This window comes from Lottia gigantea (genome assembly GCF_000327385.1).
Source record: "Lottia gigantea unplaced genomic scaffold LOTGIsca_116, whole genome shotgun sequence".
Taxonomy (NCBI): Eukaryota; Metazoa; Mollusca; class Gastropoda; family Lottiidae; genus Lottia; species Lottia gigantea.
The window spans coordinates 663,207-682,185 of record NW_008707145.1 but is presented as its reverse complement, the minus strand read 5'-3'; the positions used below and the strand labels follow the sequence as shown (position 1 = coordinate 682,185).

Sequence of the window (18,979 nt, the reverse complement as noted above, 5' to 3'; positions counted from 1 at the left end):
GGCAAGCGTTTGTATGAAAAAAATACCTATTATTCAAAAATTCAATAAATAAATCGTCTTAAGTCTTGAACTTTGCACTNTCAGTCATAAAATGGTAAATATATAGCCTTCTAGGTCCTGTTACACTAATTTTCACGGACCTTTCTAAATAGAAATTCTAACGAATTGCCAATGGTGTCAAAAGTTTATAGCCTATTAAGAATACAATAAAATAAAGTATGTAATGCATATAATAATATTTAGACAAGATTATACTAAGTATCTTAATAGAACATGTTTTAACTAGAACGTTAGTCAAATCTGACAAACGGTTAAGTAGCTTGAAAGCTTTCAACAAATTAACTATTAATAACTATTACAACTTCCGATTCAATTCACCATTAACAATGTCTTCAGCGATTCAGAAAAGATACATAACATTTGAATTACCATTATATATATTGTCAAATGATTCAACAAGAAACTTCTGTATTATTTCACCTCCCAAAAGAATAGAAGAATTTTAGACCAATGCATATAAATCTACACCAGCCCATTCCGTAGCAAACAGTTAGTAGTAACGCCTTTAAATCAAGCTGTGTATCGTTCAATTTAGTTTAATATCATAGCTTATATAAGATATTTATTTGACGCCCCACTGATAGTACCAGCTTTTAAAGGGATATTCCGCCTGTTATTCAGGTAGAAAAACTTAAAAATATTTGTGAAAACTATACACCAAAATAAAGAAAATGTTTCCTTAACGTATCTGAAAGTTTTAACTAAAAAAATCCAGCCGTTAATTTTTAAACGCCAAAAATATCTAAAAACATTACGTAAGGGTTTTAAGTTTGTTAAGCTTTTTGTCAACTGTTAGAATATTACTGTATAGATTTAAATAAAATAATCGCTTAATTGTAGAGAAATATGCCTCGTACGTATGCTTTAAGGTTTCATCTAGTAGACCTAATATCGAGCGATTATAATAAAGCTAAACACCAAAACTACGTCAAACTGCTTAATTAGTACTCACCGCTTTTAATAAACCCTTTTAAAATAAATTCAGATCCAAGAGGATATATAGATATAAGTAGCATACTTTAGACATATTTTCAGGTATAATTTAGACGATTTTGATAATAAAAACTTTTCTCAAAAAGCAGATACCCCTTGAAGAACAAGGCCCTACCATAAACAAATTGGCATTGAAATTGTGAACGCGCTATCATTCGCCATATAAGTCAACGTTACATGAAGTTTGAATTCCAATGTTTAGCTCTCAGATTTACAGGCCCCGTATTCTCGAAATGATCTTATCACTAGGACGTCCTAAGAATCAATGTTAGAAGATAAGAACCTAGGACATCCTAGCGCTAAGATCGTTTCGAGAATACAGGGCCAGGTTGTTAAAAACTAATTCTCAGATATGCAATAGTATTATTATTTCTTCTTTCAGGTCATCCATCATGACAGTCACAAACTTGGGAAATCAAAGGAGGAGTTTTTAAGAATAAATGGACCCCAACTAGCTACTTCTTCTCATGTAATTGTTATTTTAACAGAAGCAGCTACGAACTCACCCTTTGTGTACCAAGAAGTCTTATTCGCCGATTGGTTGGGTAAAAAACTAGTCACAGCTATGTTTAATAATACTTGGAGTAACATGCGAGCCAGTGCTATGGCTGTATTAGGTAAGAAATGACATGCATCTAATTGCCAATATCCGGATTCAAGATCAATTTAACTGAAAACTTCCTTAAATTTGTTATTTTTGAAAAGACTATTATTTAAGTATTTGTTCTGCCTGTCATTATCAGTAAGAGTTTTCGAATTTATTTATAATCCATACAACATCTGAAGAAATTGTCGTTTTTATCAACTATTTACAGCAGTTACGTGTATATTTACTATTAACTTTGCTTCATCGGTCTTAAAATTAATCAACGATTTTTGAATAAGTCCAATATCAGAATTCCAGAAGAATACATTTTACCATTTTGCTTTTTCAGGAGACTGTCCAGCTATTAATTTTGAAACCAAACCTTACACCGAAAGTCTAGATGTTTTAGAACATCATATTAAACCATTGAGGCGAGTACCAGGTGTGGTGTTAGAACAATCATACCTCAACAAAATGGCAGAGGGATTAAAACCACTAGAACATCTTAGCAGTTCTGGAAGTAAGTAAAGGCTTTCACCATATCAATTGTGCTTTACATCACTACTGTGTGACACTTGATTAGAAAAACTCGAGGATTTTTGACAGTTTCCTATCAGTACTGTAGCAGGCAAAATCCTTGACTGATATAGACGAAACTGGTTGAAAAGGGCTTTGAATAACCTTCTTGTAGTATGAAAATGTTACTCTCTTGTCAACCTCCCTGACGACATGGCTGCCATTACAATTGTGGGCGTTTAAGATTACGTCCTGTGCACTTCTCATCAAAGCTAGATATAAATTTATGGTTATTTTGATATTTTGCATTGATAATTATTTCATTTTAGACGGAATTAAAGCAATTTACAATACACCATCTGTAATCCAGCCAAAAGTTTACATAAGCTTTCATTGGGATATGCATGCGAGAGTCGAAGAGATGAAACAAGTGTTAGAAAGAAGCGGATTCACTTGTTGGACAGATATGAACCTTCCTCGAGGACACAGTAGAGGAAGTAGTCGCACCAGTAAATCTATTAGTCATACTGATATAAGTAGTGCCAATCTACAAGGACAAATACATCGCAATATGAAAGAATCATCCATAGTGTTATCTTGTATAACACCTAAATATTTACAAAGTGAAAATTGTAGTAAGGACTTAACACTAGCTGAGACATTTAATAAACCTATAATTCCTTTATTATTACGATATACACCTCTCGACACGGCACCATTACAAGTCCGAAGAACATTATTAAGGCATACGTGTGTTGATCTTAGTAATGATAGACTATATAAACAGAATATCAATATTGTCTTGGACAAAATGAAGAAATTAATCAGTCCCAGATGAATTGGGCTCCGAAAAAAAGTTTCAGAATTTCACATAATGAAAATATGATTGCCGTCAATGATGTTATAGTGTGGAAACTGTGATATTAAAGCTTAAGAAATCATCTTTTTTAGCATTTTTTGCTGTTTTCTGGCTCATGGTGTTATTCAGGTGACTTGTTCAGTCCAGTTTACGTGCACCCATTTGTATGAATAATACCCATTACAGAGAACCATTGGATTAATAAGCAACACAATAAGAAAAGCTCTTGTCTGAACAATTCACGGACTAAGACTAGTGTGAGTGTCTCAATAAAAAATCAAAGCAGTTGAAATATTATGGTTTAATGATTAAATAGTAACTGATTACAAAATTGTAAAATATAATGTTTGCAAGTTATAGTATTTCTATTACTCATAAAAAAATTCGATGCAAGATCTGATGTCTACAATTATGGACCAGAGTCAATATCAAATTGACACCATATACTACTGTGTCTATTTTTTGCAGTAATTATTATTTATTTTAAAGTGTATCAACACCAGTTTTTCATTCCAAAAAATTCGTTGTATGTCAAAAATTGAACTACATCAGTGCATAAACTTAATAATTCAACAATTCCTTTTCAAGTTCCCTTACAAATGATTTGAAATCGGATCTATTTGGTCTTTTGATTATTTAAATATATAAAGTAACCTCTGCTACTAGCTACATCCCTCTTATTCCTTCACCACCACTCAGTATAGCACTAGAACTTTAAAATCATTAACAAAAAGATAAAACCATATAAATCACATCTAAAACTAAGGATACACATGGATATACATAAACAAAGAATAGATGGAAACAGAAATTGCTAGTCTCTGCAATTTTTTCAAAAATATCTTACACAATGTTGGTGCCAGCCTTCAAGAACTTACAAATAAGGGGCAGATTGAATGGAGGGACAACAGCAAGCTGGTACAAATTATTATTCTTAGGGGGAAACTGGCATGCCCATTGGTTTTACAATAACCAAGAAAATTAATGTTTAATTTCAACAAAAAATCATTTTTTTTTTTAAGTTTCCTTCATTTCCAAATTAATCAAACGGAACAAAAATGATCAATAATGTTGGTTAAATTTTAATTAATGCCATTTTCCTTACTGATAAATATATCTCTTCATCCTTTCAAGTATTCTATCTAAATATTGAAGGTTAACGACAATACACATACCATTGTGGTTATCAGTAACAACTAATATTCTTAATTCTAACATAATATCTTAAATCAATGACCACAATGAAAGTAACAGCAGTTTTTTTTTTAGCATAACCAGCTATTTGGAGGGTTTGCCATAAATACCACAGCTATGACATTGTGAAAATCCATAACTTTTCAAGATAGTTCTCAAAAATGAACACTAAGACAAAAACATTTCAGAGCCAGAGTTATGGTGGCATCATTCAATTAAGTTAAAAATGGTCCAAATAAGTTTCTTTTTAGTTTATCCAATTTAACAACTTGTCAAACTGTTTCAGAGAGTATGAATTTTTTTCCTTGAATTTATTCATCTTCAGTTCTTTCTCCAAGTTCTAATGTTGTTTGACCTCTGTCTGGATTCGGCATTCGAAAAATACGGAAATTTTGTCCCATTTTCAATTGACTGAAATGAAAATTATTTTAACACTGCATTTTCCATAAGATTTATAATAGTCATAACGTTAATTCCAAACATGTCAAAGGTGATGTACACTATTTAGTCCATTTTTCTTATTTAATCAGATCTGTTCCTCTGATTTCTCTTAAAGTTACAGTTAGAAAATGGCATAAAAGAACAGCTCAGTTATGCATGCCAAAATTTATTTGCATTGGACTAGGTGGAGTTTTTTCAGCAGGCTTTGATACTTTTTCCAATATAATTAACCATTCAAAGAAAGAAAGAAAGAAACAACTATATTTTACAAGGATAACATAGTTAAGGATCCTTTCTACCAGCTGGTCCTTGGCCAAACTTCTTGGCATTGATCTTTCCCGGGTTATCTGTACCCATTTACAGCTGGGTCAACTGGAATTATGAGTGAAGATGACTTATTCAAGGTCATCAGACTTTTACCACCCATCAAGATCGGAACCCACAGCCTCTATTCGCTCGACGTAACCAAGCAATTGGCATCATGTAAAGAACCAACACTCTAACTGACTGTGTTATAGAACCTCACAATACAAAACTATAACAAGAATTTTTAAAAACTTCAGTAACCAAAATAAAACCTTACCTCATGTCTTGCGGAGTCAAAAATATAAATTGACGACTAGTTTGCTCTTTAGCTACAACCATCATCATATCCATACTAATTCTTCTATTGACCATATCCTATATATCAAAAGCGTACTTAAGAACAAAAGATAATCACAAGGGAAAACTTTTCATGACAACGGTCCTTTGCACTTCTTGAAGCACAAAGAGGCGTGGTTTATTAACATCAAAACTGTGTCAGTGCTTTTGTACTTCTACCGCAAAGGGGAAACTTGACTGTAAAATGCAATGGTGCTCTGATTTTAGGAAGACTATTCCTGGTCACATATTCTCAAAATGATCTTAGCGCTAGGATGTCCTAAAGTCTTATCTTCTAACACTGTTTCTAGGATGTCCTAGCATTTCGAGAATACAAGGCCTAAACCTCTTGGTTTGTGACAAATGTCATAGCAACATGACTAATTTCTGAACTGATGATATTAAACAAGGCCATGGTTTTAATGACCCATTCGAACAGTTAGACATCTTTTCCATGTCAGCCCCATTGACTGTTGGAGCCGGCTAAAATTATTGGGTATAGGAAAACTTCATATGGGAGATGCAAAGCATCAGATGTAGATGTTCCTGACTAAAACCACTAAAGTTATCATATGGTATTGAAGCTCAAATAAAACTACCAGCATCAAGAAATAAAATTAAACATACCATAAATACATCAAACTCGTCCAAGCATCTGAAAGGCGACTCCATGGCATCCCATAAAGCCAATATAAAACATACAGTAGAGAACGATCTTTCACCACCAGATAATGATTTCAAATCTTTGGCTGCTTCACCACCTTGTATAGCTGGCATGACCTGATTAATAGTAAGATTATATTTGGAGAATATTTGAGATTAATGTATGAGATTAAAATTTCAATCAATCAAAAAGTGAGCCACAATTGCGTAATTTGATTTGGTCAACATAAAGTTTCTGATATTGTACCTGAAAATATTGTCTTTTGGCTACAATGGACAGAGAGCACATGGTTTTCCTAGGCACCTATCTTTGACATCCTATATAATCCTTAGAAAGGTACATGATTGTTGTATACCAAATAAATTAACGTTTATATACTTACTGTCATATCTAGTGATTCTTTTGTATGATTAAAACTCATCTTGCCTTTATAATTTCTATTACTTAATAAAACTATAAAGAATAATTTAGCTCTTAAAGCTATGTATTGTCTTAGTTTAGAGTATCTTCTTGTTCTATTAGTCATAATCTTTTCCATGTTCTACAATATACAATACAAATACAATAGGTTATATTGGCATTGTTGTTTCAAGTTCTTATAGAATAGAATAGAAATAAAATACAATAGGTCATATAATAATAGAATAGAATAGAAATAAAATAGGTCATATAATAATAGAATAGAAATAAAATACAATAAGTCATATAATAATAGAATAGAAATAAAATACACTAGGTCATATAATAATAGAATAGAAAAGAAATAAAATAGGTCATATAATAATAGAATAGAATAGAAATAAAATACAATAAATCATATAATAATAGAATAGAATAGAAATAAAATACAATAAGTCATATAATAATAGAATAGAAATAAAATACAATAAGTCATATAATAATAGAATAGAATAGAAATAAAATACAATAGGTCATATAATAATAGAATAGAAATAAAATACAATAGGTCATATAATAATAGAATAGAAATAAAATACAATAAATCATATAATAATAGAATAGAATAGAAATAAAATACAATAGGTCATATAATAATAGAATAGAAATAAAATACAATAAGTCATATAATAATAGAATAGAATAGAAATAAAATACAATAAGTCATATAATAATAGAATAGAATAGAATAGAAATAAAATACAATAGGTCATATAATAATAGAAATAAAATACAATAGGTCATATAATAATAGAATAGAAATAAAATACAATAGGTCATATTGGCATTTTTGTTTATAGAATAGAATAGAATAGAATAGAATAGAATAGAATAGGTGATGTTTTTTCAGATCTTGATCTGAATGATTTGAATCCATGGATTAGATACTTACAGAATTGAAATTCTTCAACTGTTGTACTTCATGAACAATCTTTTTAAAAGCATCACCAGTTTCTTTATATTTTCTAGTGATTTCTTCATAATTACCACGTCTTAATAGAAAACAAATTAGCTCACTTAAAACAAAAACATAAATGACATGAGCTATCAAGAAATGTGCAAATTTGACTCTTATCAATTCCAACTTATTTTTGAGGGGAGTAAAATTGATGTATCTGGTATTAAGTCTTCTTTGCAAGGAAGTAAAATTCAAACACTTACAACTTTTCTTCATTTTTAATAGTTTTATTAATTTGACTAATTTCACTATGTAATGTATGAGGTGTTCTTCTGGTATTAACCCGTTCTGGGCAAAACTCTGTTGCTTTCCTCACATCCGTCTGAAAAACACAGAACTCTTATATTACATTAACGAAATTTTTTCAGATTTCCAATTGTCAAAGAATATTTATCCCTGTGCATGGGACCCTCAGTTCCTTATCCCATCTTAATGACAACTTTTTACCAATAAGCTCTTCAAATATTGATTAAAGTGTGGAGAATTAAGGTTGAAACTGGTTAAGATATTATCTATATTTACCTCTAGTTCTTCTTCAAACTCTTTCTTTTGTTTGCGGACATCAGCTGCTAGCTTCTCCTGATTTTTCAACATCTCATCATATCTTTTATTGTTTTGTTTAATAATAGATAGATCTGAACTAACTTCGTTCATTTCAGTCTGAAATTACAATGAATAATATACTTAATATACTTAATATACTTTACTAATGGTCAGGTAAATTATAACAAAAATATAAACAAAGTTTGGATAGAAACAAAATATCAATAGCAACAATACAAAGCAATCTTAGCTTTTCTGTGTCGCTTTCTGTGCTACTTGAAATTTCTTGAAAAAATAACACAGACTGGAATTTGAGCTTTGTCTTTCTAGAGATCAATTAAATAAGCTCTATGGACTGCATCAATGTCAACTTCAAATATTTCTTAAAAAATATTCCAAAGCATACCTGTAGAGGTTCAGATGCTTCAGTTTTAGCTTTTATTTCCCGTTGTTGAGCTACATATTCAGCTTCGGCAGTGTAAAAACAAGCTTTTTTATCATTTAACTCTGTTAAAGCTTGTTTGTGTTGTTCTGTTATTACAGAGATCTGGTGATCATAACCTTCAACTTCTTCTTCCTGTAACAGAGGATTCAATATCAACAATTCTGTTATCAGACAATGTTAGCTCTCATTATATATGTTCTTCATTTTCTTCACTCTTTTCTGTTATCAGACTTGCTTTTTTCTGTTATAAGACTTGCTTCTTTTCTGTTTTCAGACTTGCTCCTTTTCTGTTATAACATTTGCTTCTTTTCTGTTATCAGACTTGCTCTTTTTCTGTTCTGAGATTTGCTCCTTTTCTCTTATGAGATTTGCCTCCTTTCTATTCTAAATGTCACATTGTCTGTTATCAGACAAACTCCTTGTCTGATATCAGATTATCACATTGTCTGTAGACTTGCTCCTTATCTGTTATCATACTCATTGAATAACTTCTCAGAGAAAAGCTAGCAAAAATGTTCCAAAACAGCAGATGCTATACTAGCTTTGACAAAGTCTCAAATCAAATTTAATCTTAACCAAGGAAAAATAGAAAGTCATCAAAGTACTTACTAATGTAGAGACATCAACAGGTGCTGGATCCTCTATACTCTTCAATTCTTCAATTTTCTAGCAAAAAAAGAAAATGTTGGTTTTAGTTCCATAAAAATACCCAATGTTATAAACCAGAAGAAAATTAGTGCCAAAATATGGTACAGTGGCAACATGTAAAACTTTGGAGCAAAAGAAAATAACAAATTAAATCCACGAATAATAATGCAGAAATAAGTAATAATCTTTCATTTGGAAAAAAGAATATACCTGATTTGTGCTATTAATAGCTTCACTAATTTTCATTAGTTGAGTTTCGCAATGTTTCTCTTCCCGTTGGTTTTTACGAATTTCATCATCCATTTGTTTTTTACGTTGTCTAATTTGATCATAGTCTGACTGTAGTTTCTGTATCTCCATCTCACAATTTCTTATATCTTCCTCCACATTGGCTGTTAACATTCTAGCTTTATCATTATTATTGGAGTAATATCGGAATGTTGGTGAACAGTATATCTGATCTCCTACTAATGTGAACGCCTGAAATTAAAAACATAAATTTTTACAGTGAACACTTCAAACAGGTTTGCCATTTTTATGACCAATCATACCTTAATCTAAAAAACAGCAATTTTTTTATAGCTAAGCTTATCAGTAATATTTGAGCCTTCAAATCCATCAAGAATTTTTCACACTTGAACGCTAAAAACACAACTCGTCTTTTCTTGAGACTCTGATTTATAGAAATAGAGAGTTAAATTCCTAATTTGAGATATTTGTGAAGAAATGGTGTTTAATTTAATTCATTGCACAGTTATTTTTACCTCTTTACAGTTCCTGGGAGGACATCTTTCCATAACTTTTCTAGCTTCCGTATTATCACTGATTAGAATAATATTTTCTAATCCTCTCTGTAAAACAACAGATATATCATTACTTAATCTTTTCAATAATGTCTCGACTCTCGGTTATTTACTATGAGGTTAAATCTTGTGTTTAATCTCATAATCTGCTGGGTTTTATGAAATGCTTTTTGTTAATTGATATTCTCCTCTTGTAATATGGTCATACTGTGTATATTCTCAACTTTGTTAAATGAATTGCTGCTTCTTGTTGCTTTCTCAAGTATTGTCATAGCATATTCTGAATCTTGTATTTCATACTGTATGATTCTGATTATAATTAGTGTTTTGGAGTGACTTACAAGCCAGAAATGAGCAAAATTATACTTTGAACTTCATGTACAAACCTGATCTATTAAGGTGTTAGCTATTACTGAATCATCAGTTTGTATCAAATCTAATACAGAAGGATAGTTATCACTCTGTACTCTCTGTAATAAATAACAGTGATAACATTATATCTAACAGTAAATATTTGATAAAAACAATAAATAATAGTTAACACATGATAATCATGATAAATCACTGTAAACACATTATAAACATGGTAGATCACCGTAAACACATGATAAACATGGTAAATCACTGTAAACACATGATAATCATGGTAAATCACTGTAAAAAAAAAAATAACAGTAAACACTGTAAATAATAGTTAACGTATGGCAATTAAGAATAAACTCAAAATATGCAGTAAGGTCCACTGCTTTCTGCAAGTGAGAGACCTGTAAGTGTCTTGTACTGCCAAAATATTTGGTTTTGAATAGTGCTATGAGTAGCTAGGTAAAATGTTAAGTTAAACAACTGTATTTCTTTAAGTTTGTACTTACATGTCTTGAAACATCTAATACATGTGGCTGAAATTAAAAAAACAAAAACATTTTTAAAAGAAATTCCTCAATAAATAAATCCCTTAAGATTAAAAACACATTTTCAACTACCTGTATACTTCTGTAAGTGAATGTGAGTTACCAAAAATCATTTGAAGAAACAAATATATTTGGTTTAACTACTTTTTTCTTTCAAGATTTTCCAGGTTGGCTTTTGCTCCTAACGTGACAACTGTGGACATATACCAGAAATTGAACCTACCCTAAATTTACAAGTGATAATAGAAGGACGTTTATTAGAACATTCCTGAGCTAAAATTTTCTCCAGTATCTTCTCATCATGATGATCATGACAACAGAATGAACTAATTAAACCTTTTAAACAACTCTCTACAGCTAGAGCCCATTTCTGATCTTTTAACTCAAAACAAGCACCTGAATAACAGAATAATTAAATGAATGAACGAACGAATTAAGCGATTCATATCATCTGACCATAAGTGAACATTATATCATTTCTGGCCTACACCTCTTTTTCATTTTCAAATACAATCTTATGTGAGCATATTTTTGTAATTGAACAGTTATTTTTTGAGGAATTGCAGAAACCACAGACGTCTGATTGAAAATTGGAATGTTAAAATTGTTTTGATCACATACAAAATTTAGAAAACTTCTTTATAATCCCTTTAGGTCCTACCAGCTAAAACAGCTAAAATTCAGACTAAATCATATCAAAGAACAATCAAAATTGGCTGAAAGACATATAGAGCCAAAACAGCATCAGTCATTCAGTGCAACAAAAAGTCCGGGAACATATTTTACCTATTGGACCTCTAGGTCTTTGATGGAACTGTCCCTTTTTACACAAATCCTCTATTTTCTGTACAACATTAGGGATTCCTCGACCAAAACGTTGAAATCTATCTTTACGAGAGGACACCAGAGTATCTAGCTGTCTTTTAGTTTGATTTAAACTACTTCGTAGCTGTTGTTCATCTTGTCTGAAAAAAATAGTTATGTCGTCTTGATCATCAAGACCATACAATGTCTGTCCTTAACATCCAGTCTTGAAATATCAACACGATTTTCTGCCTCAATTGATTCGTCAATATCAAAGATACCGAAGTGAATAACGGAACTCAATTTTATGGTATACTACTCCTGAGTTTTATTGAACACAATGTTTCAACTATTTACAATGTTAGCATCGCGAGATATGAGGAAATATAATTTGAGAAGTTATATTTCTGTGTTACTCTTAACAATGAAAATGTAAATTACTGAATCGCTGTATACTAAAAATCCGGAGTAGGATACCATAAAATTGAGTTCCCCTTAATGTAGTTTAAAAATTATTTATGCATTGAGGATATCAGAATATATTAACTTAAAGGGATTGTAAAGAGGTTTTCTAAACTTTTTATGTATATCTGGGACACTGATAGCTTCAATTTGCACCATTCCAATTTTCATTTCGACCTCTGTGGTTCATGCAATTCCACTAAAACTGACACATTTTATGACGTCACTTGAGAGGAATTGCATATAATTATATTAATAGTAGCTCCCCTCTAGTGACGTCATAAAACGCCTTTACAATCCCTCTATACTATGATACTTACCCTAAATGATAACTTTCATTTTTCAATCGACTAACAGCACCAATATACTGTTCCCTATCATGACCTGTAGATTTCTGTTTAGCTACCAATTCTTCTGAACTATCTTGTAATTGATTGATAGTGGCTTGACGTTCAATACGATCTGCTTCATAATCATGTTGGGACCTGTATAGATAGATACAAAAATATTGAAACATTGTCAATTTACACAAGAGATCAAAAACCCTTGTTTACCAGGTAAACTTTTCCGATGACATATCAACTTTAAAATATTGTACAGTCTTTCAAAATATGTTTACAACTAACAGTAAATGCAGAATTTTATTAAAGGAATGCTGGTATGGCTGTATTTGTCATTTGTTTACAGTTAATCCTTTTAAATATCGGACTGTGACATCAAAGCGTGAACAATTCTTCATTATTTATAGTGAAAATTTGAAAATTAAAAAAACCCAAATTTATAAAATTTTAATACTTTTATGTCTTGGAGAAACCATTTACTCAAATTCATCAAGTCATCCAAGATAATCTTATGGAATACTTACTGTGATTTGATCTCAGCTATTTTTCTGATAACTTCTTCTTTATCACGCTTTATACTTTTGATATTTTCTTCATATTTCCTACATGTTGTCTGAAAAAATTGTATTACTTAGGAAGTCAATATTAGAAGTATAAAACTTAATAAAAATTTAATATTAGAGGTAAAAAAATCGTGTTATTGTAAATGGCCAATATCATATATCATTGATTGGTAATCAGACAAAGATAGATAACAATGAAACTATACCATATCGTCATTTTCTTTTTGAAAGAGAGATACTATGTGGATCAACAGCTGAATCTGAAGCTAACCAGAATTTCTGTGGTTAATTCAATCAGTAAGGTTAATACACAGAAATGCTTTACCTGAGCTTGTCTAACTTGATCTTTAGCATCATGGACGTTACGTTTTTTAGCTTGTAAATTAGGTTCAAGTTTCTTTACGTCTTCACCTATAGCCATTAGTTGATCATTGATTTCTTTGTGTTTCTCACCTAAATCTTTCATCTTTTTCTGTTGGTAAATATTACAATAAAACATAATCCAGCAAGTCAATAACATAACAGGTCTGACATTTAAACAGGATAAATTTCTACCTGTAGCACAGTCCTGTTAGAGTGCTGGTTCTTTACATGAAGCCATTTGCTATGTTACGTCAAACCAATTGTGGCTGTGAGTTCTAATCACAATCAGCATGTGAATAAGTCGTTCTAACTCCAGTCGTCCCAGTTGTAAGTAAATGGGTAATCAAAGGGAAGGTCAATACCAAAAGGTTAAAGACCAGCTAGTAGAAAGGATCCTTTGTGAACATAAGTTGTTAGCCTTATTTCTTAAATTCAGATGATGTCTTACCTTTATTTGCTCTGTCTTATGTTTTAATTTTGGCAGTTTTGCTTCTTCTTCTTTGATTTTTTTGTTGATGGGGTCAAGTCCCTGAAATTTTTTTTTTTTTTTTTTTTTTTAGTTTGAAAAATTGGCCATTTGTATTGACCATTCCATATTAATCATACTTAAATGTATCACATGGAAAAAATAGTAATATTGGGATCTGGGAGTAATAGACTGTGTCTTCATTTACATAAAAAGATATGAAGAAATCTGAAAAACTAGGAACACCTATAGAAATTCCAAATAGCTGAATAGTTACACTTTTTAAACAAAATGCCTAAACAAACTATCAAATGATGTTCATCAGAAATCTAGTTTCACCAAAAAGAATGTCCAGTTGACAAAAAGTTCAGAAGTGACAGAAGAGAGTAAATGAAAAGCCTAAATTCACTGAAGTTCTGGAGAAGGACTGTTGAACAGCTACAGTATGCTGAATAAACACAAAATGTTTTAAAACATAAGAAAACAAACCTTTTCTTTATCACAAACTATAGACCAAGCTAATTCATTCTTCAACTGTTTAACTCTCTCCTTTAACATATCTAAAGCATTAAAAGCTTTAAATCTCTGTTCCCATTTTAATACCTCTTTTTCTAGTATAGGTAATGTCTGAAAGAGTATGTCAGCGTTTACAGATTACAAATAAAATCTTTTGAGATGTTTCCAGTGTTGACAGTGTTCAATTCAATTGTGGATTAATATAGAAATATTAGACAGATATAGAAATAAGTTGATCTTTCTGCATAATTAGTAATTTCCTACTAAAATGGACCTGCATGGTATTGAAATTGTGCCAAAATCATTTCAATTCATAATTGTTAACATATTTTTTAAAATAAAGTCTGCAGGATGATGTACCTCATTAAGGTGTACCAACTGATAATGGATACAAAATTGAAAAATATGTAGGTACAATCTAAAACTTTGCTAGTAACATACTGCTAGTAAAACTGTATGTTACCTTTGTTTTCTGTAGGATAATATCATTTGTTATAGTTTTTTGTTGATCAGCAGTAGCATAATCTTTCTTCATTTGTTCAAGTTGTGTTGCTTTCAGAAAGAACTGGAAATTGTAAGGTTATTATAATCATTTAGAAAGTCTTTACAACATGACATTACATAACTTAAGTACTGGTATCCTAATAACACATCAGTAGCATACTATACAAAAAAGTACAAAAGATAGGGGATACCGGGAATAAGTATAAAGACATATTTTTCATTGAAAAGTTGAAATGACAACATTAATACATATTCAAATTTGTTTAAGTCAAATGGTTAAAGATACTAACCTTATATTTATCTTGAGGACTTTTAGAATTAAGAAAGTTACGACTAGTGTCTTGATTCAGTATAGCTACAGGATTATCTACTTGTATATTAAACTGATCTAAAATATGGGCTAATTCTTCTCTCTTATCACTCACTAATTTACCTAAATAACAATTAATAAATCTGATATATATATAACAATTAATAAATCTGATATATATATATAACAATTAATAAATCTGATATATAAATAACAATTAATAAATCTGATAAATATATATATAACAATTAATAAATCTGATAAATATATAACAATTAATAAATCTGATAAATATATAACAATTAATAAATCTGATATATATAACAATTAATAAATCTGATAAATATATAACAATTAATAAATCTGATACTTTCTTGTACATAACAATTAATATATTATCTGAGAGATAACAATTAATATATCTGATACAATTTTGTACATAACAATCAATACATCTGTTACTATAATGTACATAACAATTTAAATATCTGATATTATCTCATGTAACAATCAAGAACAATTAATATATCTCATATTATCTGATATATAACAATCAACATATCTGATACATAACAATTAATATATCTGATATAAAACAATTAATATATCTGATATATATCCATCAATATATCTCTTATATATCCATCAATATATCAGATATATAACAATTCAATTATCTGATATCACATATATAACAATAATAAGCTTATAATGATATTACATTATCTGAAGTTATCAGATGCATAACAATGAATATAACTGATATCATCACATATACATCAAACAACAGCTGAGGAAACACAATATGTTTCTAGGTTTCTGGAGGATAATACCCATGGATCAAAGACTGTTAGCCACATGTATTCAGAATATCATATGTAAAATAAATCAAATATTGAACATACCATCTTTATTTCTTAGTTCATATTTACTACCACCTTCTGTTGAAAACTTTCTCTGTACAACAATAGTATCGCCATATAAATCGGGTTTGAAAGCATCTAATCCACGATTTCTTAATTTGATTTCAATTTCAGCTCGTCTGTGGATATGAATATAACCATATAACACAAAATCATTATTTTATAATCTGAATATGGCCATTATGAATGATTTATTTCTAACCCATCCGAAGTTTTTCAGAAGAAATCATGCATTTGGCATTAAGCTTGACCTACTGCTTCTTCTCGAAATTAAAATGAGATGAAAGGAGTTTTACATCCTATTTATCTGCACCTTATGGGCTAATGAAGATGTGCAATGTCATGCAGTGCCAATGAGGGAAATTTTGCCAGGACAGCCACATTAACCTACCATACTCTTTTTTTTCAAACTATTGAGGGACCTTAAATGTGCACAGCCTGTAGCAAAAGGGGGCCTTATTGTCCCATACAACCATGACACTCTTTCCATGTAAGCCCCTCGGACCTTCATTTCTGACAGAAAGAAACCAGTCCTCAAGATATCACAGAATACATTTTGATACAAATACTTATAACATCAATGGATCCAAAAATTAACATCAACTTACTGTTTTCCATGTTTAATAAAAGATTTTATAGCATTGCCACGACTAGTAACTGATGCTTTGCCACCTAATCCAACTACCACGGCAGTTACCACAGCACTTTTACCACCTGTTAAATAAAATAACAAAATATTTTCACTGTTAAACTACATATAAATATATCATTACACAAATATGAAAGATTCATATAAAATTATTTATAAGAACGCCATTAAATAGCGTATATATTTTGCTTTCCAAAATATTCCAATGGATTGAGTTTATCCAACAGTTCAAATACTGCTTACTGCTATTTGAATTTTTAAAAGCTTGGATAATTTTAAATGCAATTTTTCAGTTTTAAACAATAAGCTTATGGGAATATTTTATTGATATTGCTTCACTGATATAAGCTTAAATTTTAATTTCAGCTCCTTATTTTTAATAATAATAAATTTTATAAAAATTTCTATGTTCCAAGAAAAGAAAAAAAATACCAAATACTTACTTCCATTTCGCCCAACAACAAAATTAACATGTGGCCCAAAATTCACATCCAATCGACTATGACACATGAAATTTTTAACAGATACTTTCTCAATAATACCCACTTCACCCTCCTTTTGGTTCTAAAATAGAAATGATGGCATCATGGCATCATACCTACAGAATTTTAGTTCCTGTTTCTGGAGTTATCAATAATGCTTCATCATTATGAAGCTTATGGTGTTGAATTGAAGATCTAAGTTTTCACAAAAAATTTTACTACTGGTACTTAATGTGGACAAAAGAAACTACACTAAAACAGATCTACGTTCTTAAAATTCGTGCAGATAGCTGAGCCTGTTTAGTGACCATTATATCAGTTTTATAGTACTAATTTGACTAAATAATTCCCTGGTAGAAGGTACTTTCCAAGTTGTTTAAAAACTTATTTTACAATGATTTTGTATAATTTTGTACAAGTTAATTATGTTACGAGTACCGGTATGTCATTTTCCTCAGAAATTAGAATCTCATATACACATTAATATCTATGGTAATACTTCCTTTTTCAGCAATCCTGTTAATGCTGTTAAAGGAACATTTCTCTGATGTTTGTCACTCTTACTCAATCCTTTACTACACTTGCAAGCACAGCACAATAAGCCAAGACTAAGAGATTAATGCTATTCAATCACATTCATCAAGCACCAGGTAATACATACAGTGGTGTAACCTATTTTCGTGGATATAAGGATTTAACACCGAATTTCGTCAAAGTTAAAAAAAACGAAAAAATTTTTCCTCAGATATTCTACAAAATAGTTTATTTCGATTTTCTTTATGAATTCTTCACTTTGACCCATATTTCATGAGCAAACAACTCGGCAACGGCACCTATTTTTGTGTACAATGTTTGATCTATAAATAAGTCTAGAAAAACACGTATGGATACCGGGTGGTATAATTAACTTCTCTTAGTATTTATCTTTAATATCAATTCATTATACCTAGTGACAATTCCTTCAAAGAAGAACGATTTAAAAAAAAAATAGTGACTGACAAAATAAGATACGTAGCGCGATTAATTTTCATGAAATTAGGTTACTTGACTGAATACAACTTACAGCTTGTGGTTCAAAGTCTGCAGTTTGTGAACAATTTATATCATTATTATAATCTGTTAACATGTCTTCTTCCTCCCTGTTTTTATCATTTTTGCCTTTAATACCTTTCTTCTTCTTTAACACACCATTATCAATGGTCTCTTCTGACTTTCGTTTCGACATGATTTATATCTTGAAGACTTAAAATAAAAAGGGTAACATTAATTGGTGCCAAAGTTTGCATTGGACCTTGAGAAAATGTACAAGAACTAAGAAATTGTATCACAAATTTGTAAACAAAAAGGCAATTCATCCCTGCTTCAACTTTTCAACTTAATTCAACTGTGCAACAGCTTGCACTTAATAACCTATTTGACCTAAGTTTTATTTCTCTGGCTTTAACCTAGTTACTTCAGGTTTTCCATGTGGATTGGTGGAGTGTCAAGGATTTCTGACAGTTACGATTTAAGTATAAGAGTGAGAAGGGGAGGGGGGTGTAAGCAGTGTCTGGTAGTGAATAACATGCCTTCTTACAGCTACTAATACATGCCATCGCTGTTTAAATTAGTTAATGATAAAATGTAGTGAACCTGTAAAGCTATCATTGATCAAAAATCTAAAAATTCCTGAAAGTCGCAATATTTGGGAGTACTGGCGGGAACCTTTGAGAAATTTGAGTGTTCGAGGCACTATTTTGATCTACTCGGAGCAACGCGTGTCAAAAGAACATTGTTCTAGGCCAGTACATTAATCCTATTTAGGACTCGTCTGGCAGACAGCTTAATATTATTGACAATCGTTACGTGTATGTTTTAAAGGCAATGTTGAAGGCTAT

General features: G+C 30.6%; 3 protein-coding genes across 3 annotated transcripts in view; 1 reads left to right on the top strand and 2 right to left on the bottom strand.

Annotated features, from left to right (window-relative positions):
• The window catches only part of LOTGIDRAFT_237761 (hypothetical protein), a gene marked incomplete at its 5' end in the record, with an annotated part of 6,446 nt that extends 3,351 nt beyond the window's left edge, over nt 1-3,095 (top strand). Inside the window, 3 exons of the mRNA XM_009047761.1 lie at nt 1,436-1,670; nt 1,989-2,159; nt 2,485-3,095. Coding sequence (XP_009046009.1) covers nt 1,436-1,670; nt 1,989-2,159; nt 2,485-2,993 — 915 coding nt within the window. The 3' untranslated portion in view covers nt 2,994-3,095. The remainder of the gene's footprint in view (nt 1-1,435; nt 1,671-1,988; nt 2,160-2,484) is intronic.
• Nucleotides 3,096-4,519: 1,424 nt separating this feature from the next.
• On the bottom strand, nt 4,520-7,697 carry LOTGIDRAFT_137608 (hypothetical protein; the record flags this gene model as incomplete). The annotated part of the gene is made up of 6 exons (XM_009047760.1): nt 4,520-4,619; nt 5,233-5,330; nt 5,919-6,071; nt 6,338-6,496; nt 7,307-7,406; nt 7,576-7,697. Coding segments are annotated over 6 exons (732 nt in total), but the record flags the coding sequence as incomplete, so codon positions are not given.
• A 5,910-nt stretch (nt 7,698-13,607) lies between these two features.
• Nucleotides 13,608-17,169, bottom strand: LOTGIDRAFT_137540 (hypothetical protein; the record flags this gene model as incomplete). Its single annotated transcript, XM_009047759.1, has 7 exons — nt 13,608-13,781; nt 14,208-14,345; nt 14,698-14,799; nt 15,029-15,171; nt 15,954-16,090; nt 16,580-16,685; nt 17,064-17,169. Coding segments are annotated over 7 exons (906 nt in total), but the record flags the coding sequence as incomplete, so codon positions are not given.
• Nucleotides 17,170-18,979: the final 1,810 nt, after the last annotated feature.